Genomic DNA, 22,391 nt, shown 5'->3' with positions numbered 1-22,391 from the left:
TTGGGGAGATAGCTCCTTGATTTGGGACAAGTCTCAGGTGTGTTTGGCTCTGAAGGGTGAAGAAAGAGGATGAGGGTTTAGAGAGAGGGGCAGGGCATCTGGTCAGGAGGTAAGGCCTCTGGGAGTGCGTAGCCAGTATAGATGAGGAACTTCCCTGGGTGTTAAGGCCTGAACCTCAATTTCAGTTCCTTGGTGTCTATGCCGTCATCACCCTCTACACTCTCTGTACATCAGAGTATGCCAACACCCACAACAGCTCCAGGGCAGGGAGACTTGAGGAAAGGAAGGGATGAATGGAGGGAGGATATTGACTTCAGGTAGAGGGAGGTGTACAGAAGAATAAGAGCTAAGCAGAATCCCAGACATTTCAGGAGTTTCTGGCGTGACTCAGTGGAAACGAATCTGACTAGTATCCATGAGGACATAGGTTCCATCCCTGGCTTCACTCAGTGTGTTAAGGATCTGGCGTTGCCATGAGCTGTGGTGTAGGTTACAGATGCGGCTCATATCCTGCATTGCTGTGACTGTGGCTGTGGTGTAGGACAGCAGCTACAGCTCTGATTCAAACCCTAGCCTGGGAACCTCCATATGACATGGGTGCAGTCCTAAAAAGAAAATCCCAGACATTTCAGGGTGGTGATGGAGTCCCTTTTGAGTGAGGAGAAGGGTTAAAACCATTTTATTTGGATATTAATGGCAAGAAGGGCCCAGAAAGTGGGAGAGTCTAGATACACCCATGCCCCAGGCACTTCAGAATTTTCAAGTTAGTGATCATATTCAGACACAATCTCATGGTTACTCCCATAATAGGCAGAGTACTTTACAACACACACAACTACCCAGATGGGAAGAAGTGTTCTTGGGTGGTCAGGGAGGGGCCTATCCTGAAAGTAGGAGGCCTAGATCCCAGTCCTGGTCTCTGCCCTGCACCTGACCCACTGTGACCTTGAGCAAGACCATTCTGCCTTCTGGGTCTGATTGTCCCAACTGGGAAATGGACAGGTCGTGGTAGATGTGTGACTTTCACATATAGTCAAGCATGATGCATTCAGATTCAAAAGCACATCACAGAAATGCTCATAAAAGCAGTCTAGGTGGGCATAGTTAACTCATTCAGGCATATACTCATGTCACACTCAAGCTCACAATCACATAATTGCACATAGACCAAATCACACTGATACATATAAGTATACACAATGACACCAACATACACACAAAAATATTGCAAAAATCTAGTCGTATTCTCACAAAGAAAACAGGCACACCTAGAGAGAAAACCATCTAAACACAGTTACGCACTCAGTACCACACAGACATACCATCACATAGAATAACATTGCACAAGTTTCCACTTAGACAAGAAAACACATTCAGTCACACAGACGTAGCCACAGTTACAAAGGCACACAACCACCCATAGTCAACAGCCCCACAGCATATCAGGCACATTCAGTCCCACTCACGTACAAGTACACAGTCACTCAGGCTCAATCAACCACAAAGAGTCGCATAGCACTGAGAATCACAACAAGTCACATACAACCACTTGTGGCTGCACGTGCTTGGGACAGACTGGCAGACAGCTTGGGCTGAGATTGCCCACCGGAGCCCAACTCCTCTTCCCACACACAACACTAGGAAACCGCGAGGTCTAGTCTCCAGGGTTCCAGGACTCATTTTTCTTGTGCTTTGTTTTCCACGTTTAATTTCAGAATCCCTCTGCACACGCCTCTATAACTGACCAACCAAGAATGGACCAAGCCCCCTCCTAGGGCCAATCAGTGCAGAAATACAGCGGGCCAATCCGATTGGCTTACTCGCCTTCCGCCCTTTCTCAGTTCCGCTCCTTAAAGAAGACCAAGGTGTCTCGGCTAGGGCGCACCCGCTTCCACTGCAAGGCTGCCGTTGCCCTTTTAAAAGGCAGAGCCGTGAAAGAGTAGAGTCCTAGGACGAACCAATGACAAGCCCCATTCGGCCTCTGCCCAGCCTACCCCGGCCGTAGGTCTAAAGCCTTGCTGCGTTGCATTGTGGCTTGTCGTGAGCCGGGAGGCTCCAGGGCAGAGTTGGCGAGGGGGCAAGGGGTGCAAAGGGCCGGGGCAGCAGGTGGGAGCCTCTCCACACAGACGCCTCCACTCCTTCAGTAGGCCGCTCGCTGCCCCCATGTTCCTGAGAAGCGTCTACGCACGGCTACTGAGCCGCGGACCTTGCCTTCGAGTCTTTCACTCATGGGGCTCGGCAGCGGCGCAAACCGGTCAGTGCTGGACGGGGGATGGGATGGAGAGGGAGAAACTTGATTCTCGGGGACTTTCCTGGGGTGATTTTCCTGTCCTGTGTTTGCAGGGAAAGGCGGAAAGACCCAGGGCAGATCGGCCAAGTGTAAGGACCCCTTGTCGCGCTGTGCTTCTGCAGCCCTTGTCCAACTGTCTGTCTGTCTGTCCTGGATGGGCTCTGTTCCAGAATCCGTGGACTTCCTGGGCGGGGAGGTAGGGCCGTGGCCAGGGCCAGAGGCGCTGAGGCAGTGAGTTTCCCTGAGAACGGCCACTTTTTCAGTCCTGTTTGCTGCCCACATTTGTTGGTAGCGAGATGGGGTGAAGGAGTGGAGCTGAGGATTCTGAGGAAGGGGAGGGTGTGGTGGTCGGGTGGGCTGGGCTTAGAGTCCCACCCCCTCTAACCCCGCCCCAGCCTCACGGCCTGAGTTTGACTGGAGGGACCCACTAGTGCTGGAAGAGCAGCTCACAGCAGATGAGATCCTCATCCGGGACACCTTCCGCACCTACTGCCAGGAGCGCCTCATGCCCCGCATCGTGCTGGCCAATCGCAACGAAGGTGAGTGGGCAGGCGGGTGAGCACCCTGGAGATCCCCCTGCCACAGGAATCCCACCCTCCACCATGGACACAAGCTCTGCCTGCTCTAGCTGGGCCTTTGGGGACCTTTGGCCCTGGGGCGGTGGGATTCAGTGGGCCCAGCCTGGGCCTGAAGTTGGGTATCTTGTCCCTTTGCAGTTTTTCACCGGGAGATCATCTCAGAGATGGGGGAGCTTGGTGTGCTGGGCCCCACCATCAAAGGTATGGACAGATTTCTCTCCACACTCTGCAGCCCTTCATGTGCCCTGGAAAGTTCCTTCCTTTCCTTGAGCCTGGCTTCCCAGTCTGTAAAGAGATGCTGCTATCCCTCTGTCTGAAAATGACTGTGGGGATGAAATGAAGCCAGCTAGGGCCCTCCCTTTGGGTACCTCTATGTAGCTCTGTCTCTCGGGCCCCAGGACTCACTGGTCTCAGCTGGGTAGGGCTTTGTTCCCCATTGCCCTATTTTCCCCCCCACCCCCACCAGGGTATGGCTGTGCTGGAGTCTCATCTGTGGCCTATGGACTCCTGGCCCGAGAGCTAGAGCGGGTGGACAGCGGCTACAGGTCAGCAATGAGTGTCCAGTCCTCCCTGGTCATGCACCCTATCTATGCCTACGGCAGCGAGGAGCAGCAGCAGAAATACCTGCCCCGGCTGGGTGAGCAGCTGCCTATGGAACCTAGTGGATGGTCTGAAGCTCAGGGGTGGGGCTATTACCCAAGCCTGCCTTCTGGTCTCACCCCAAGGATATATCACCAATGGCCATCTGAATCCCCTGCCAAACCCTGGGCCTCACTCTCATCTGATTCTCTTAGGTTGCTCTAGACTCTTCCTCTCACCACCATCATATCCCCATGATTTGCTTTCTGTGTGGCCCATATCCAGCCCAAAGTTTAAAGTTTTAACTTTTTGACTGGGTGCATGAGACCCAGCATGAGCAGGCCTCTCCTGACCTGTCTGTCTCATCTCTGGCCACTCTCTTGACTGCTCCTTCTCAGCCAGACTCAGTGCTTGGAATTCTCAGTTGTATCACTGGGCCTTTGCACATCCTGGTCCCTCTGCCAGGATGGCTTTTCTCCACACCTCTTCCTGCTTCACTCTTTTTGCTGCCCTTCAAGGCAATTTAGCCAACCCCTTCCTGACTCCTGTGGGACCTACCCCCATCATGGCATTGTGACTGATGGTCTGACCATTCACCACCTGGGAATGCTGTGAGGGCAGGGTCCAATCTGCCTTGGCCTTGCTCAGTGGAGAGACTGACAATTTCTAGTAGAGGGAATGAATGGAGGACAGGCAGCCTTGTGACCCTGTCTCATGCTTGCAGCCAAGGGGGAGCTCCTGGGCTGCTTCGGGCTCACAGAGCCCAACCACGGGAGTGACCCTGGCAGCATGGAAACCAGAGCCCGCCACAACCCATCCAACAGGAGCTACACCCTCAATGGGGCCAAGACCTGGTGAGGGGCCTGGGTACCTCAGCAAGTGGGCAGGGGCAGTGGGTGATGACCAAACCTCTCACTGCCTGTCCTGCCTCCAGGATCACCAACTCGCCTGTGGCTGACCTGTTTGTAGTGTGGGCTCGGTGTGAAGATAATTGCATTCGGGGCTTCCTGCTGGAGAAAGGGATGCGGGGCCTCTCAGCCCCCAAAATCGAGGGCAAGTTCTCTCTGCGGGCCTCAGCCACGGGTATGATTATCATGGACGATGTAGAGGTGCCAGAGGAGAATGTTCTGCCCAAGGCGTCTAGTCTGGCGGTAAGCAGCAGCCACCCTGGGGACTGGTATCAGATCACCTGCTGGTTCTCTTTTCTTGGGCAGGCCCCATGCTGGGGACCCAGCTGGGAAACAGACACACATGGAGCTCACACAGTAGTGATTTGGAAAGGCTCCACCTGGCTTGCTGATACACAGAAACTGCCACATTTGGTGACCATCTCACTCATGCTGGCTCTGCCTGGAACACATATAGTCCGGAACCAGCTTAATCATTTGATGCATGCACATCTTCCTATCTCCTTACACCAGCCCCTAGATGTGAGCATCAAATCCAGATCCTGGGCTGAGTAGAGCTATATGCAAACCAAGAGTGAGCAGGCGGTGAGCAAGACCTTATGTGCATGAGCTTTGGTGCCAGGGCCATGTGTGACTTAAACAGTTGCCCTGAATCCCCCTGTTTACACTGACTGCATGCCTGGGTGTCGGGGGGCCCCTAACTTAAGAAGTAGTTGTTCTCAGGGCCTCTCAGCTCCTCTTGGGGCTGAATTCCCCACCTCTCAACCCTACAGGGTCCCTTCGGCTGCCTCAACAATGCCCGCTATGGCATCTCCTGGGGTGTGCTTGGAGCCGCTGAGTTCTGTTTGCACACAGCCCGGCAGTACACTCTGGACAGGTGTGTGGGGGCTGCTATGAGAACTCCTAGGGGTGTCGGGGGCTCGGGTTCTCTCTTACCCCTACCCCCACCGCTGGGCCCCAGCCCACCAGACCTAAGTTCCCTGCTCTGTGAAACAGCCAAGGAAGTCTTTCTGAGCTGTGAGGGCTGAGTTAACAGCAGGGCCAGAGTGAGCTGAGTGGGGGCTGAGGCAGCATGGGAAGGCTTCCTGGGGCCCTGGGATGAGACTGGGGAGTGGGCCTCCCTTGTACTTACCTTGACCTTGCCCACCTAGGATCCAGTTTGGTGTCCCACTGGCCAAGAACCAACTTATTCAGAGGAAGCTGGCAGACATGCTCACCGAGATCACTCTGGGCCTTCATGCCTGCCTGCAGCTCGGCCGCTTGAAGGATCAAGACAAGTAGGGGCTGAGTGTTTGGGGAGGAAGGGGAGACAACTGTGGAAGGAGGACCTGGTGGCCCTTCTGGGCATGGTGGCACCTGACCCTGGAGAGAGATCCTTCCTGCCTGGTGGCCCCTGGGGACCCATCCCTTCCTCTCTCCCTTCTGGCCTTGATGGGCTGGGGACATCCTGCCTTTCCCTCACTGGGAACTCAAGTGTCTGCAGCTGTGACTATAACCTTCCTCCCCAGTGGGAGGGTGTAAGAATTCCTAGAGGACCAGACCTGGGCCAGTTCTTCCTAATCCAATGCTTATTACGCATCTCTGCTCTTCCCAGGGTCACCCCGGAAATGGTCTCCCTGCTGAAGAGGAATAACTGTGGGAAGGCCTTGGACATTGCCCGCCAGGCTCGAGACATGCTGGGTGGGAATGGGATTTCTGATGAGTATCACGTGATCCGGCATGCCATGAACCTGGAGGCTGTGAACACCTATGAAGGTGGGGCCCAGGTCTCTGGGAGGGGCTTTGCAGAGACCTCACTGGGAAAGAGGGGAGCAAGATGGGGTGGGGACAGCAGGCCCGAGTCCTTCTCCCAGCTGTCACCAATTGGCAGCATGACCTGGGGCAAGTCCCACTCTGTCCCTCATCTGGAGCAGCTTACACTGGGGCCATGGAAGTAAAATGCTCCCAGTTCTTTCCTCCACTACTTGGGAAGAGGGATGTTCCCAAGCCTGCTTACGGGTCCTCAGGAATCCCAGAGTGGGGCACACTGCCCAGCCAGCTGGTGGATGAAAGGGAGTGAGAGTGCAGCTACACACAGGATCTCCACTCCATTTCATATGGGAAAAAAAGAGACAGGGTTTGTGGCCTGTGGTGTTTGCACCTGCAACTGGTTGTGACTCACATGGGGCAGACCCCTTGCTGCACGGGAAGACGGACATTGAAAAAGATAATTAAAAAAAGATGGGAGTTCCCATCGTGGCTCAGCGGAAGTGAACCTGACTAGTATCCATGAGGATGCAGGTTTGATCCCTGGCTTTGCTTAGTGGGTTACGGATCCAGTGTAGCTGTTAAGCTGCAGCGTAGGTCGCAGATGCCCCCGAGATCCGAGTTGCTGTGGCTGTGGCACAGACCTCAGCTACAGCTCCAATTCAAGCCCTAGCCTCCTGGGAACTTCCATATACCACAGGTGCAGCCTTAAAAAAGAAAAAAATATGTACAGTTCCAGTGTGAGCCACACAGAAATAGAGGGAGCTGTAACAGGCGCTCCATCTCCTAGGGAGAAAGTGGGACCATGGTTAAAACTCGAGGGATGTTTAGAAGCTCCCTGGGCAGAGACAGTGAAATAGTGTCCACGTGCTATTCTGGATGGGACATTCCAGAAACAGCCAAGAGGGAAGGGGCGGGGGATTCTATAGGCATGACAGTGACCCCCAAGGACAAGCGCCCCAAGGACAGAGAGAACCTTTAGAGGGTTTTATGCAGGGGAGGGACAGGGTCAGATTTACACTTTTCAGAAGAAAACTATTATTTTGCTCCATAAAAGGGAGGCCACAATCTGTGTCTTCCACCCCTGAAAGCTGAAGAAGAGCAAATGAGAAGCTTGAGGGAGGTAAAGTGTTACCTAGACAGGAGGGGTGGGGTGTGAAGTGTGGGGTGGTGGCTCTGAGATGGTGCGGTGGGGGTGGGGTGGGAATCAGCTGGGATAAGCAGTTAATTGTCTGATGTTTGCTTTCCCATCCCTCCTGTGAGTAAGAAAGGGCCTGATGTGTTTCCACAGAGCTCATCAGCATTCTCCACCTCAGCAGGAAGGAAGCATGGCTGGGTTAAAAATCAAACGTTTAATCAACTGTGTGGGGTTGGGATGGGGTGAATCTGTGGGAACACAAAACCTGGGCCCGTGGTGGGGGCTGGACCCCCAGAAGTTTGGGGCCTGGCACAAGGAGCTTTGGGTTTTGGGGTTGGTTTGTTTTTGCTAAGATGCATTATAGAACTCTGAAAAACAATTTTCTCACTGTGGCCCAAACGGTGACATCTGAGCCTTCCCTTGGGGCTCTCACTAAAAGGAGCTCTCCTGGTAGCTGTCAGCATTCACCATCATTGTGGGTCTGTTCTTCTTCCAAATTAGCAGCCTGTAGGGGACATGAAGATTAACTTTAAAGGGAAGTTTTGAGCTGTTAAGACTCCAAACCAACTCTGCATTTATGTTGCCCAGGCACTCATGACATCCATGCTCTGATCCTCGGAAGGGCAATCACAGGGATCCAGGCATTCACGACCGACAAGTGAACACACTTCACCCAGGAGCCCGGATGCTACCAAGCCCACACCCAGGGAGATGCTGTGCTCTGAACTTAATCAGGGAGGTGGCAGATGGAGCCAATTCTGGTAGGAAGTGAGAGACGCTGATTTTAAATATCAAAATTTCCCTCTTGAAGTCATTCAAATGTGCTCCTTAAAAAGAAGATGAGACTCCCTGTACTGAGTTTCTCAATCCACTTTTAACTGTGGATGGGAACAGACTCCATTACCTCAGAACAGAAGCTTCTTCTCTTGACAGGGGAACAGGGAGAGGGAAGGATAATGACAGGAAGCAACTTGTGAAACCCACCTGGTGTTTGACTAAGCAAACTACCCCCCTTCACACACACACCAAGAGTTCACTCTGCACCCTCTGACCCTCCCATCTGGGGTAAGTGCCTTATGCAGAGCAAGGGGAAAAGAGAATAATAAAGAGCCTACCTGTCCAGCTCCACAGTGTTGGGCTACATTTACTTGTAACCACGTGAGAAGTTATTTTAGTCACAGCAAAAAGGCTCACGTGGGGGCTGTGAAGCCCCCAGGACCTGGAGGGGATTTCCCCCAGCCCCAGCGTGATCTGGTCCATGTCTGAGTCTTGGGCTTGGCTGTAATAAATAAGCCTGGTAGGCACTGCTGAGGGCAGAGGGGACTTTTCCCTTTTATCACCAGAGCTGACACACAGTATAAGAAACAACAATCTGACTTCTTAGCTCAGCTCAGATACACCACATTACAGAGGAGCAGGAGGCTGCAAGTGGGATGGTAAGACCACCAAGAGTCCGTTTGTTTATAGCTGCACCCACAGCATATTGAAGTTCCTGCGCCAGGGATTGAATCTGAACCACAGCTGTGATCTATGCCACAGTCGCTGATGCCAATACCAGATCCTTTAGCTCACTGCGTCAGGCTGGGGATCAAACTTGCACCTCTTCAGCGACCCCTAGCTGTTGCAGTCAGATTCTTAATCCACTGGGTCACAGTAGGAACTCCTGTGTGTTTGTGGGGGAGGTTTTCCTTTTTTTTTTTTCAGTGCCGCACCCATGGCATATGGAGGTTACCTGGCTAGGGGTCGAATCGGAGCTGTAGCTGCCAGCCTACGCCACAGCCACAGCAACATGGTATCTGAGCATCTGCCACCTAACTGCAGCTTGAAGCAATGCTGGATCCTTTAACCCGCTGAGCGAGGCCAGAGATTAAACCTGCCTCCTCATGGATACTAGTTGGATTCTTAACCTGCTGAGCCACAAGGGGAACCCCCTGTTTTTGTTTTTGTTGTTGTTTGTTTTTTTGGTTATGCCTAAAGCATGCATAAGTTCCTGGGCCAGGGAATGAACTCATGCCATAGCAGTGACCCGAGCCACAGCAATGACAACACCAGATCCTTAACCACTAGGCCACCAAGGAACTCCACCAAGGGTTTTACAGTGATTGTGGGCTCTGTGGGATTTAGGGCCTGGCAGTCCTTGCTTTCTGTCGACATTTACTTTCATCTTAGCTGCTACAACTCTCCTTCCTCCAGTGGCGCCCATGTACGTGAGTTTAGTCTTACCTCAGGCTGGATGCACAGGTCTTTGTACACAGTCTCCACAGTGTGGCACACTTGCTTGAGCTCTGTTTCCAGGTGACTGATCTTTGCCATTTTCTGAGTGAACTCTTGAAGCTTTTCCTGAATGATCTTGTTGTGGTAATTATAAATTTGATACATCTTCTCCTCTAGCTTCTCTGTCAGGTCTGAAACCTTTGAAAAAATAAGATGTGTTCTTGGAAAATTAAACATGTCTCATCACAAGACATTTGTTCTAGCTGGCTCTTTAAGATTTCTGCAGTTGGAGTTCCGTCGTGGTGCAGTGGTTAACGAATACGACTAGGAACCATGAGGTTGCGGGTTCGATCCCTGGCCTTGCTCAGTGGGTTAAGGATCTGGCGTTGCCGTGAGCTGTGGTGTGGGTCGCAGACACGGCTCGGATCCTGCATTGCTGTGGTTCTGGTGTAGGCCGGTGGCTACAGCTCCGATTCGACCCCTAGCCTGGGAACCTCCATATGCCGCGGGAGCGGCCCTAGAAAAGGCAAAAAAAAAAAAAAGATTTCTGCAGTTGATTCTTCAATGAGATCCTTCTGTGTAGCACTGGGAAATATGTCTAGTCACTTGTGATGGGGCATGATAATGTGAGAAAAAAGAATCTATGCATGTATGTGTAACTGGGTCACCATGCTGTACGATAGAAAATTGACAGAACACTATAAACCAGCTATAATGAAAAAAAAATCATTATATATATAAAAAAAGATTTCTGCAGTTTATCTTATAAAAGTGGTAAAAGCAACTCTAGTGACCAGGTGAGAAACTTCCTATATGTTAAATTTTCTTTTTAAAAAGCATGGTGCAGGGAGTTCCCATTGTGGCTCAGCAGGAATGAATCTGACTAGCATCCATGAGGACGCAGGTTCAATCCCTGGCCTCGCTCACTGGGTTAAGGATCCAGTGTTGCTGTGAGCTGTGGTGTAGGCTGGCAGCTGCAGCTCCAATTGAACCCCTAGCCTGGGAACTTCCATATGCCATGAGTGGGGGCCCTAAAAAGACAAATATAATAAAATAATAAAAAGCATGGTGCAAAGTTCTCATTGTGGCTCAGGGGTAATGAACCTGACTATTATCCATGAGGATACGGTTCAATCCCTGGCTCTGCTTAGTGGGTTAAGGATCCAGCGTAGCTATGAGCTGCGGTGTAGGTCACAGACACAGCCCAGATCTGGTGTGGCTGTGGTGCAGGCCAGCAGCTGCAGCTGATGACCCCTAGCCTGGGAATTTCCATATCCCGCAGGGATGGCCCTAAAAAGAACAATAAAATAAAAAGCATGGTGCAAAATTATGTATACAATATAAACTCAACCAGGTTAGGAGGAAAGTACATAGAACAGAGACTAGAAGAAAACATGTAACAAAGTGGCCCCTGGGTGGTGGTATCATAGGAATGTGTTTATATTTTTTTCTATGTTATATTTTTCTCTGCTCTCCAGATTTCCTATGTACCAGGAAGATAGGGATGGGGAGGTGGGGGAGAGAGGGGAAAAAATTAGCCTGTCATTGAGAGATGACATGTGGAATCAAGCTGTCCAGCACACAAGACCCATTACACACCCTGAGGAGGCATCAGGGACAACCATTAATATCAGACGTGAACATAACATCAGACTTTGTGAGATACAAGCCCCAGCCATATCCAGGGGCCTCTATGCTCCTATCACAAATCATTCAACCTCTGGAGGGCAAATGGGTATTATAACATAACACAATGCCTGCATTATGACCCCTGCTGCCACAGCCACTAGCCCTGGCATGAAGTAAGGGGCTGGGCTGTGGGTGCAGATGGACCTTGGCTCCTCATGTTGATTTTCTCACTCGGGAAAATTATTTCTAGACCTTATTTTTCCCTAGTCCAGTCTCTTTGCAGGATTATTATAAAGGTGAAATAAGGTACTGTATGCAAATTACCTAGCACCATGCAGGGAATATAACCGAGGTTATTCCCTTCCTTTTCACCTTTTACATAAGGAACCTCCCACTTCACTGGGGCTCTGCAGTGTGTTGGGGGGAATCTGTCACCTTGATCTTGAGGCTGTCTCTGAAGTTGGTCATGAGTGCATGGTCCTTCTGTCTGCTCTCGTTGATGTTTTCAATCAACTCCTGGGCTCTTTTCTTCAAGAGGTCAATGCTCGAGTCCAGAGAGGAAAAGTAGAGTCCTGACTTCCCTTCCAGCATCACCAGCTGGCGGTTGGCACTGGAGGTAGCGATAGAGGGGCTAGAAACCTGACTTCTGAAAGTATAGGAAACTGAGATCAGCACCAAACTCCCCTGAAAGTGGTTGATCTGAATTAGCTCTATGGTGGGAGGTGAGCCTGTGTTTTGTCTCCCGTGAGTGATATTTATTACACTTACACACACACACACTCCCGTGGGTGATATTTGTTTATTACACTTACACACACACACACACACACACACACACACTGAGAGGCAGGGACAGCATCCCCATCACATAACTAAAAACAGACCCGGAGTTCCCGTCGTGGTGCAGTGGTTAGCGAATCTGACTAGGGACCATGAGGTTTCGGGTTCGGTCCCTGCCCTTGCTCAGTGGGTTAACGATTTGGCGTTGCCGTGAGCTGTGGTGTAGCTTGCAGATGCAGCTCAGATCCAGCGTTGCTGTGGCTCTGGCGTAGGCCGGTGGCTGCAGCTCTGATTTAACCCCTAGCCTGGGAACCTCCATATGCCATGGAAGCAGCCCAAGAAATAGCAAAAAAAAGATGAAATAAATAAATAAATAAAAAATTAAAAAAATAAAAACAGACCCAGGAACAGCATCCCCATCACATAACTGAAAACAGACCCAAAATCTGCCCAAAGATATATACCTGACTCCAATAAAAAACTGCAGTTGTTTTACTATACCAATTCTTGCTTTGAAATGAGCATCAATAATATTCAAAATATCCTGTCACCACCTGTTGTATCCCTTTTCAAATCTACTAAGTAATGTAGCATGTGGACCATCTGGGGCCAGTGAACCTACAGGTCTGTTTCTGCTCCCACCAGGTGAGGTGCCTGTCAAGAGGTAGTTATGCTAAGGAGTTCTCTTGTGGAGCAGAGGGCTAAGGACCTGGTGTTGCCACTGCAACAGCTCAGGTGGCTGCTGTGTCTTGAATCTGATCCCTGGCCTGGAAACTTCCACATGCTGCAGGTGCGGTCAGAAAAAAAAAAAAAAAAAAAAAAGGAATTCCCATCATGGTTCAGCAGTAATAAACTCGACTAGCATCCATGAGGAGGCAGGTTCAATCTCTGGCCTCACTCAGAGGGTTAAGGATCTGGCATTGCCGTGAGTTGAGCTGTGGTCTAGGTCACAGGCATGGCTCATATCCTGCCATGCTATGGCTGTAGTGTAGGCAGGTGGCTACAGCTGCGATTGGACCTCTAGCCTGGGAACCTCCATATGCCATCGTGCGTCCTTAAAAGGACAAAAAGATCAAAAATTTTTACAATGCCCCCCAAAAGAGTTTTATTTGTCCCATATGGTACACATGACTATAATTACACAATTCAGCTAAATGTGTCCGCTAGTGAAAGGGCAAAAAAGTGACAGCTGTCTAGCAAAGTTAAATGGAATGAATAAAAGTAAGCCTAATATAACTATTAAATCAAGTATGGGGAGACAACTATATAATGGGGCAAAGAGTCTAAAAATCTAGAAGGATTCTGCATACAGATTACTTTGTCAAGCCCTGTTAAGTTTTCTGTCTGCTTTAAAAACACAAAAGTGGAAATTGTGGGTAACGCATTTCATGTGTATGTGGGGGTTAATAAATGAGGTTTATGCACATACAAAAAAGCTGCAATCTGATCAGCAGACCCAGTGGTGTTTTAAAGTAAGATAAAATGTTTAGGAGTTCCCATCATGGTGCAGCAGAAATGAATCCAACTAGGAACCATGAGATTGCGGGTTCAATCCCTGGCCTCGCTCAGTGGGTTAAGAATCAGGTATTGCCGTGAGCTGTGGTGTAGATCACAGATGCAGCTCAGATCCCAACTTGCTGTGGCAGTGGTGTAGGCCAGCAGCAATAACTCTGATTGGACTCCTAGCCTGCGAAACTCCATATATGGCAGGTGTGGCCCTAAAAAGCAAAAAAAATAAAAATAAAAATAAAAAAAAAAAATAATTTAAAAAAAAGATAAAATATTTAAGGTAAGCTTCTTTTTTGGCCATTTCTGTTTTATCTGCCATGCATCATGCTAAGCTACATGCCTCCTCATGACCATCCTTTGGGGTCTGTCCCCACCATCTTTACCTGGTGGCACTCAGCTCTGCCACAGACTGGCTGGTGATCCTGAGAAAGTGATGCAACTCATTACCACCCACAATGCCATGTCTCCCAAAATTATTATCCCCAGCCCACAGCTCTCTCCTGAGCCCTCAACAATGGACCTGACCTGACTACCTCTGGGCCCTCTCCACACCACTTTAAAGGCATCTCGAACTCCTTTAAATTTGCACATTATCATTTTCCTCCCAACTCAATGTTGTCCTCCATCCCCATTTCAGTGAATGACACCAAAAGCCATCTGGCTCCCAAGCCAGAAACTCAGCAGTCAATCAGGAGCCTGGCTTCTCTCTGTCCCTCCATATCCTGTCACAAAATCCTTCATTTCCACTTTTTTTTTTTTTCTTTTTATGGCCGAATCTGCAGCATATGGAAGTTCCTGGGCTAGGGGTAGAATAGTAGCTGCACCTGCCAGCCTATGCCACAGCCATGGCAATACCGGATCTGAGCCACACTTGCAACCCATCCTGCGGCTTTCATCAGTGCCATATCTTTACCCAATGAGTGAGGTCAGGGATCAAACCCGCATCCTCACAGAGACATGTCAGGTCCTTCACCTGCTGAGCCACAACAGAAATTCCATCCACCTTCATAATTTTTCCCAAATCTATCATCTCCCCACCCAACCACTCACAGCCCTGTACCTATCATTACCTGTGTCCTAGTGACCTTAGACTGCAATCTGATGTCCCACTCCTTCTCCACAGTCTATAAGAGCCCTCACCAGCCACAAGATCAAGTAAATTCCTGAGCACAGCACACAAAACTTTCCAGGGCCCTGGCCTTCATCGTCTCTTTTCATCTTCCATTCCCAGCAATTTGCAACCTCTACAAACTTCACCAAACCCATCAGCCTTTGCCTGAAATGATTTTTCCCTTTCTGTCAACCTCATGAGGCATTCACAGCTTCCCCACTACACCTTCGAGTACTAATCACAAAACTGCCAATTAATACACGTTGGTCCTCCCCAGGGCGCTGTGAACACTCAGGGAGGGACTGCATTGCACTCATTGCAAAGGCATCACAAATGTTTGCTGAATACCTAAATGAACTATTGCTGGAGCTTGCTCTTAAGCCACTTAGTGCCAGCAATTGCTTTGGTGTCCCAATAGTGTAAGGATTCTGAAATTAAAATCAATGATAGAACCAGGTGCTTCTTTTTGTGTAATTGCTCACAACCTGCTTGAGCTGCTAACTGTTCAAAGTCGCTCCTTTCTCAGGCTTGAGGGATGAGGCTGGAACAGGACTTAGTGGCAGCTGTACAAATGGTGAAAAATCACTTGAATTCAGCTCATTCAAATTTCATTGTGGGACAAAGGCCTGCATCAGATGTCTGGAGAGAGTGTCTGATTTTTCCCAACCTCTCCTTTGGGGATTTATTCCTTCCCATTTCATTTTTCTTAATACTCAGCAGCTGCATATTAATCAGGATGCTAATGAATCATAGGCTTCCCTGGGCTTGCATTCGCCAATTAACTTTAATAAACAAAATGCACCATGTCCTCTCCACTGGCTTCCCTCGTTCCTGGGCCTGCTTCTGTTGCCCAACCCTGGGATGGAGGCCAGGGAATGGAAGTGAGCCCAACACAGCAGGCTGTGTATGCTGGGGTGGGGCAGCGGGGGTTGGGGTGGGGGCTGTGAATGCATCATCTATGATGATGTGTCCTTCTAAGGAGTCCCTGACTTCGGCTCTGAGGATTAGGACATTGTTCCCAAGCAGGCCCAGGCTGGCAGGGGGCCCGAGAAGGGCGGAGGAAATGGGTCTAAGTGAAGGGACCATCTGTTCGCTCCAGGTAAAGCTGTGATTGGCAGGCGTGTGAGCCAGAGCCGCCCGCTGGTGGGGCCCTCCCTCCCGGGGCCTCTAACAGATAGATATACAAGTAAACAATCCGCCAGCCACTTATGACCACCGCAGGCGGCGGCTGTCCCAGGAGGGGAGGCAAGCTAATCAAACATTCAAGGAAGAACATAACAGAATCTCTGGTGCTTGGGCAAAATGATGTTTTGCTGAAGTACAGCCAGGAAAGGGGAAGGTCTGAATCAAAGCTACAGAGCCCATTCCTTTCAGCCTCTGCTTCGCTCTCCTGAAATGTGTTCGCGTTTTAATCATGTCACTGAGAGTCTGCTGCTGGATCTATTAACTGGCCCTACAACTGGTTCTAATCCATCTGTTTCTGGGCCCATAGCTCTTTGGAGACTTCTTGAAGTCTCTCAGTGATTTGCAATTGTCTGTGTCTCCTTACCGCTTAGATCCTGGTCTAAATATGCTATTTGCAGGAAGATGTTATCAAACAAACCATTTCAGTTGTTTCCCTCCTTTTTTCTGGTCTCCATTTGACAGCACACACCTGGAAACCACTCCACCCCCGTGGCCTGTTTTACAACTGAAGAATCTGGGAGGCAAGAGGAAGCTGGCTTTATGCCTGGAATCCTTGAGGCCAAGTCCTGAGCTTCATTTTATCTGCAGGTGAACATCTTCACTGAGACAGTGACTCCCACCGCACCATCTCCAGCCTCTGGCCCACTTTCTGGGTCAGAAAGTCCAAATCTGTCCTGGATATATTCACGTGCATATCTCCAACCACGTCAAATTCAACAATGGCAAATGGAACTTGTGCTCTCCCCTCTGCCAGTGAGACCACCATCTGCTGGAAACCCCCCAAGCCAGAAAGCAGGAGGCAGTGGTGTACTGGTAAGCATTTACCAACTGGCTCTCTGGGTGGGGGTGAGAGTGGCGAGGGAAGCCTGGATCTGCAGTGTTTGCCAATTTCCATGGTGCAAAGACTCCCACTACAGCCAATTTCAAGCTACCAATGTGGACTAGCTAAATGCTAAGTTGGGAAGAAATGTGTAAGAACTGGCTCTTGCTGGTAGGAGCCGACTCAAGCACACCACAGCTGGGAGACATCCTTGGCTCATCCCCTTCCTCATGCCTCACTAAATGACCTCCCTCCTCTTCTCTCCATCTGCCCTTCTAGATGCAACCCCTGTAGAAGCCTCCCACTTATCTCTTCCACGTCCACTCCTGCTCCCTGCCATCCATTCTCCACAAAGCAGCTAATGTCTTTTTATTACCAGAACCCAGGCATGTTACCTCTCTGACCCAGTCACTCCCCTGCTAGGTATCTAGCCAAGAAAAATGAAGACTTGTACACGGATGTTCATAGCAACATTATTCACAAGAGCCAAAGAGCAGAAACAAGACAAATTTCCATCAGCTGACGAATGGATAAATAAAATGTGGTAGATCCGTAATATGGAATATTATTTAGCCACACAGAGGAATGAAGTTCTGACACGTTACAACATGGGTGAACCCTGAGAACATTACACTCAGCAGAAGAAGCCAGTCACAAAGGACCACATAATTGTGACTTCATTTATATGAAATATCCAGCAGAGGCAAATCTGTAGAGACAGAAAGTAGAGCTGTGGTTGACAGGGACTTGGAAGGATGCAAGGACTGGGAGGTGATGGTAATGGGTGGAAGGATTCTTTTCAGGGCAGTGAAAATGTTATAAAGTTGATTGGGGTGATGGTTGCACAGCTCTGTGAACTTACTAATAACAACTGAATTGTATATCTTAGGTAGGTGAATTGTATGGTATTCAAACTATATCTCAATAAAGCTGTTACAAAAACAACAACAACAAAAACCTCAGGATCAAGTCCATAGCTAATAAAATGTCCTGTGACCTGGCCTATACCAAGCCCTCTTCTTGCCCCTGCCCAGGCACACTGGCCTGCCTTGAGCTCCCTGAAGGCCATGCAAGGGGCTCTGCATGAGCTCTTCTCTCAGCAACTCCTGCCATCCTGCGTTCACTCAGCACTGACTCCCCCTCACTTTCTGATTCAGCATTGCCTCCTCAAGGGCACTGTCTCTGGTTCCTCATCTGGGGCTGCCTGCCTGCTGGGGAAAGGTTCTTCCAGCACCCCGATCTCTTCTGTGTCAGTACTTGTTCAATATATACCTTTCCCATCAGGTGGAAGCACCAGGAGGGTGTGAGTGTATCTGTCCAGTGTACCCAGGGTATCACTGCTGCCAATCACAATGCCTGACACACTGGCCTTCCTGTTGTTCTGTGAGCACAACAAGCCTGCTCCTGCCTCAGGGGCTTTGTACTTGCAGCTCCCTCTGCCTGGAGTGTTTCCCTGGGTGCCTCCTGGCTGGCTCCTTTTCATGTGATCCTCCTTAGAGATCTCCAACTACTCTAAACTCCCTGTCACTCAAGTTGCTCCTTCTCTGTTTTGTTTCTTCACAACACTTGCCACCAGTTGAAATCACATTTTTTAAAAAAGGTCTCTCTTCTAGAAAGTCAGGTTGGCAATAGACCAGGATAGCCAATGCAATATTGAAGAAGAACAAAGCTGAAGGACTGATACTGCTTTATTTCAAGACTTACTATAAAGCTGCAGTGATCCAGATAGTGTGGTACTGATGAAAGAACAGATGATAGATCAATGGAATAGAATAGAGAGCCCAGAAATAGAACCACACATATATAGTCAACTCATCTTTGACAAAAGAACAAAGGAAATTCAGTGGAGAAAGGAGAGTCTTTTCAACAAACGATGCTGGAACAACTGGACATCCACATACAAAAAAAAAAAAAAAAGTGAAGACACAGACCTCGCACTTTTCACAAAAATTCAAAATAGATACGATAGCCCTAAATGTAAAACACAAAGCTTATAAAACTCCTAGAAGATATCATAGCAGGAAATCCAGATGTCTTTAGGTTTGGTGGTGACTTTAGACACAATATCAAAAGAAAAAACTGTTTAGTTGGACTTCATTACAATTTAAAACCTCTGTCTGCAAGACACTGTTAAGAGAATGAAAAGACAAGCCACAGGAAGCAAATCTTTGCAAAACATATAAAGAACTGATACACAAGGACCCTTAAAACTCAGCAATTAGAAAACAAACAATCCAGCTTAAAAATTGGCAAAAGATCTGAACAGACACCTCACCAAAAGATATACAGATGGCAAATAAGCATATGAAAAGACATTCAGGAGTTCCCATCGTGCTCAGCAGTTAATGAACCTGACTAGTATCCATGTGGATGCAGGTTCGGTCCCTGGCCATGTTCAGGGAGTTAAGGATCTGGCTGTGGTGTAGGTTGCAGGCACAGCTCAGATCCCATGTGGCTGTGGCTGTGGCCGTGGTGTAGGTCAGCAGCTACAGCTCCAATTCAACCCCTAGCCAGATAACCTCCATATGCAGCTGGTGCTCCCCTAAAAAAAGACATTCAACTTCATACATCATCAGGAATTTGCAAATCAACATGACAATGATATTGCTACACACCTGTTAGAAAGGGTAAAATGCAAAACTCTGAGAACCCCAAATGCAGGTGAGAATCTAGTGCAGCAGGAACTCTCATTCACTGAGAACAGGGAGGTTCACCCACATTGGATACTAGTTTTTTTTTTTTAGGGCCACACCTGTGGCATATGGAGATTTCCAGGCTAGGAGTCAAATTGGAGCCACAGCTGCCGGCCTTCGGCCACAGCCACAGCAAAGGCAGATCTGAGCCTCGTCTTCAATCTACACCACAGCTCATGGCAACGCCAGATCCTTAACCCACTGATCGAGGCCAGAGATTGAACCCATGTCCTCATCGGTTCATTAACCACTGAGCCACGATGGGAACTCCATCTTTCTTTCTTTCTTTTCTTTCTTTTTTTTTTGTCTTTTTGCTATTTCTTGGGCCGCCCCTGCGGCATATGGAGGTTCCCAGGCTAGGGGTCGAATCGGAGCCATAGCCACCGGCCTACGCTAGAGCCACAGCAACGCAGGATCCAAGCCGCGTCTGCAACCTACACCACAGCTCACGGCAACGCCGGATCCTTAACCCACTGAGGAAGGGCAGGGATCGAACCCGCAACCTCATGGTTCCTAGTCGGATTCGTTAACCACTGCGCCACGACGGGAACTCCCTCTTTTTTTTTTTTAAATGTCTTTTTAGGGCTGCACCCATGGCATATGGAAATTCCCAAGCTAGGGGTAGAATTGGAGCTATAGCTGCAGGCCTATGCCATAGCAATGCCAGATCTGAGCCATGTCTGCTACCTACAACACAGCTCATGGAAACGTCAGATCCTTAACCCACTGAGCAAGGCCAGGGGTTGAACAGTCCTCATGGATACTAGTTGGGCTCATTACCACTGAGCCAAAACAGGAACTCCCAAAAACATCATTTTAAAATCATCCCTGACACTGCTCTTTCTTTCATTCCAACATTGAATTCACTAGCAATTTCTGTTAGTTCTGTCTTTTTAAATCTGTCCAGAATCTGACCACTTCTCATCACCTCCATGGATCCACCTGGGTCAGGTCAGTCATCTACCACCTAAATTATTCCAATTGCTTCACCACTGGCCTCCTTGCTTCCAATCCTGCCCTCAATAATCTAGTCTCTACATGGCAGCCAGAGGGTGCCTATTAATACTTTAATCCAGACCTCCCCAAACCTCTATAAAGGGCCAGATAGGAAATCTTTTTCAGCTTTGGAGGCTATATAGTCACAGTTGCAACAATTCACCTCTGGAGAAGCAACCGTTCCAATAAAACTTTATTAACAATAGTCCTCATACTACTGTAGTCCCTTCCTGTCACTCCTCTATTTCATATCTTTTCATGGGTAATTATCATCCAAAGTCCCATTATCTGTCTGACTGTATCTCTCTTATCATCTCCCGCTTACTCATGCTTTTCCAGCACAGTCTTCTCTCAGGGCCTTTGGAACTGCTGCTTCTCTGCCTGGAGCATAGTTCTCCCTACCCTCATGGTTCACTTGTCACCCCCTCCACAAAGCCTTCCCTGACCCTTCGATCTAAACTGGCCACCAGTCGCTCCCTCCCTATTTTTTTCCCCATAGCACTTAGCATTCTCTGACCACTATATTTTCCTGAAGTTACAGACTTCTTCCTAGAATGTCAGCTCACTGCTGTGTCTCCAGTGCTCTCATCCCAGGCCCATGAGAGATGCTGGACAAGTATGTGCAACAAATGCGCATTTGTTGACAGATACTGGTAGGGTCTTGTGGAAGAAAAGGGTGAATGAGGACTCAGGGGTCTGTTGGGACCTGAAAGGCAGAGTTCTTCCTCACCTAGGTGGTCCTCGCCCAGCCTCCTCTTCATGGCTCTCCTCGCCCTGCAGCTGCTCCTTGCTCTCCCCCAACAGCTGTGGCTCCTGGTCCTTGCACTCTACGTGGGGCGTGTCCACCTGTGAGCACAGCCAGCACTTGAGAGGTTGAAGGAGGAAGGGAGGAAAGGAGGGAAGTGGTCAGATCTCCCTCCTCCCGCCCCTTCAACCCGGGGCACCTCTGTGTGCCACTGTGGAGACACGCAGAAGAAACGGGTGGACCTGGGGAGGGCACCATGAGGATGGGGGTGTGGGTTGGGGGATCCTGTGCCCGGAGCACAGGAAGGCTGGGGCGGGGAGACCTGGAGGGGCCAGAGTGAGGGCAGGGGGTCGGGATGGGGCGCTGGGGGACCTGTGCTCCTAACTGGTGTGTGAGTCAGCTCGAGTCCTTCAAGGAGGGAGAAGAGATAGGAAACAAAAAAAAAAAAAAAGAAAGAAAGAAAGAAATGAGGACGGCGCGTGGGTGTCTGAGTCTCTCTCTCCCCTACTCCTGCCACACGCCATGCATGGAGGTCAGTCCTTCTGGCCTGTGGTGTCAGAGGGTCAGTCACAGTCAGTAAGTTAGTCATGGCCCGGCCAGTCAGTCAGAAGATCGAGGCCCAGCCAATCGAGGAGCAGCCCCGATGGCGGGAGCAAGCGGCTGAACTCGTGTTCGTTGGGGAAGCCCAAGATCGCTGCCGTTCCCTGCCAGTCTGCCCGCCGCCCACGCGAAGGAAACAAACGCCGCATACTCCTTGTCGCTCCATCCCGTCTTTTCCCGCCTTCTAGTCCGCGCCCTCTGCGCACGCGCTGGCCCCGCCCCGGACGCCCCGCCCACACGCTCCCGCGGCGACACGCACTCTTGGCCCCGCCTCTTTCTGGGAACTTGCGCACGCAGCGGGGCAGAGGCGGCGGTTAGGCGGCAGTTGAGCTGTCGAGGGGCTGCCCAGGGGCTGCGTGCGCAACCGACACAGTCTGAGGAGCAGGCGGTCTCTGCGCGCGTGTGTTCGCCTGTGTGAATCCTGGGGACCATGCGTTTCTTCTTTACATTTCAGTTCATCTGATCTGCCCCCCAAAATCTTTCCAATAAGAAATTCTGACCTTTGTCGTCTCTTGATTACGACCTACTGCTCTCCGTGAAAAAGTTTATGTAGTTACCCCATTGAATGAGAGTTACCTACGTTCCAAAACCAGAAGTTCTTGAAAGCATGGTGCAGCTGGCCCTTACAGAAGTGGGCCCATGCCCCTTAATAATTATAATAGTGGGAGTTCCCGTCGTGGCGCAGTGGTTAACGAATCCGACTAGGAACCATGAGGTTGCGGGTTCGGTCCCTGCCCTTGCTTAGCGGGTTAACAATCCTGCGTTGCCGTGAGCTGTGGTGTAGGTTGCAGACGCGGCTCGGACCCCGCGTTGCTGTGGCTCTGGCGTAGGCCGGTGGCTACAGCTCCGATTCGACCCCTAGCCTGGGAA

At 49.9% G+C, this 22,391-nt stretch overlaps 2 protein-coding genes across 10 annotated transcripts; one reads left to right on the top strand and one right to left on the bottom strand.

Moving 5' to 3' along the window:
* The first annotated feature begins 1,977 nt into the window (after window positions 1-1,977).
* GCDH (glutaryl-CoA dehydrogenase) lies at window positions 1,978-17,446 on the top strand. Of its 7 annotated transcripts, none has more exons than XR_007134451.1 (13): window positions 1,979-2,254; window positions 2,344-2,379; window positions 2,686-2,829; window positions 3,007-3,069; window positions 3,335-3,505; window positions 4,172-4,301; window positions 4,382-4,598; window positions 5,129-5,232; window positions 5,507-5,632; window positions 5,950-6,110; window positions 7,828-8,000; window positions 16,256-16,480; window positions 16,911-17,444. XR_007134451.1 is itself a non-coding variant. In XM_047776905.1 (11 exons), exons 1-11 carry the CDS (start codon window positions 2,164-2,166, stop codon window positions 16,174-16,176), a joined length of 1,290 nt encoding a protein of 429 aa, XP_047632861.1. In that variant the 5' UTR covers window positions 1,978-2,163; the 3' UTR covers window positions 16,177-17,446. The 7 variants fall into 7 exon arrangements, 3 of the variants coding, with proteins under 3 accessions (XP_047632861.1, XP_047632862.1, XP_047632860.1); XR_007134449.1 differs by having other exon boundaries at window positions 16,767-17,444; XR_007134448.1 differs by having other exon boundaries at window positions 16,256-17,445.
* On the bottom strand, window positions 7,435-22,155 carry SYCE2 (synaptonemal complex central element protein 2). 3 transcript variants are annotated; one of them, XM_047776908.1, is made up of 5 exons: window positions 21,673-22,155; window positions 20,907-21,022; window positions 11,518-11,728; window positions 9,463-9,651; window positions 7,435-7,744 (listed from the first exon to the last, which is right to left on the bottom strand). In XM_047776908.1, exons 1-5 carry the CDS (start codon window positions 21,685-21,687, stop codon window positions 7,697-7,699), a joined length of 579 nt encoding a protein of 192 aa, XP_047632864.1. In that variant the 5' UTR covers window positions 21,688-22,155; the 3' UTR covers window positions 7,435-7,696. The 3 variants fall into 3 exon arrangements, with proteins under 3 accessions (XP_047632864.1, XP_047632863.1, XP_047632865.1); XM_047776907.1 differs by lacking the exon at window positions 7,435-7,744 and having other exon boundaries at window positions 9,231-9,651; XM_047776909.1 differs by lacking the exon at window positions 7,435-7,744 and having other exon boundaries at window positions 9,231-9,651; window positions 11,518-11,692.
* Between the last annotated feature and the right edge of the window lie 236 nt (window positions 22,156-22,391).

Source organism: Phacochoerus africanus, chromosome 4 (assembly GCF_016906955.1).
Source record: "Phacochoerus africanus isolate WHEZ1 chromosome 4, ROS_Pafr_v1, whole genome shotgun sequence".
Taxonomy (NCBI): Eukaryota; Metazoa; Chordata; class Mammalia; order Artiodactyla; family Suidae; genus Phacochoerus; species Phacochoerus africanus.
This window is presented reverse-complemented; position numbering and strand designations above follow the sequence as displayed.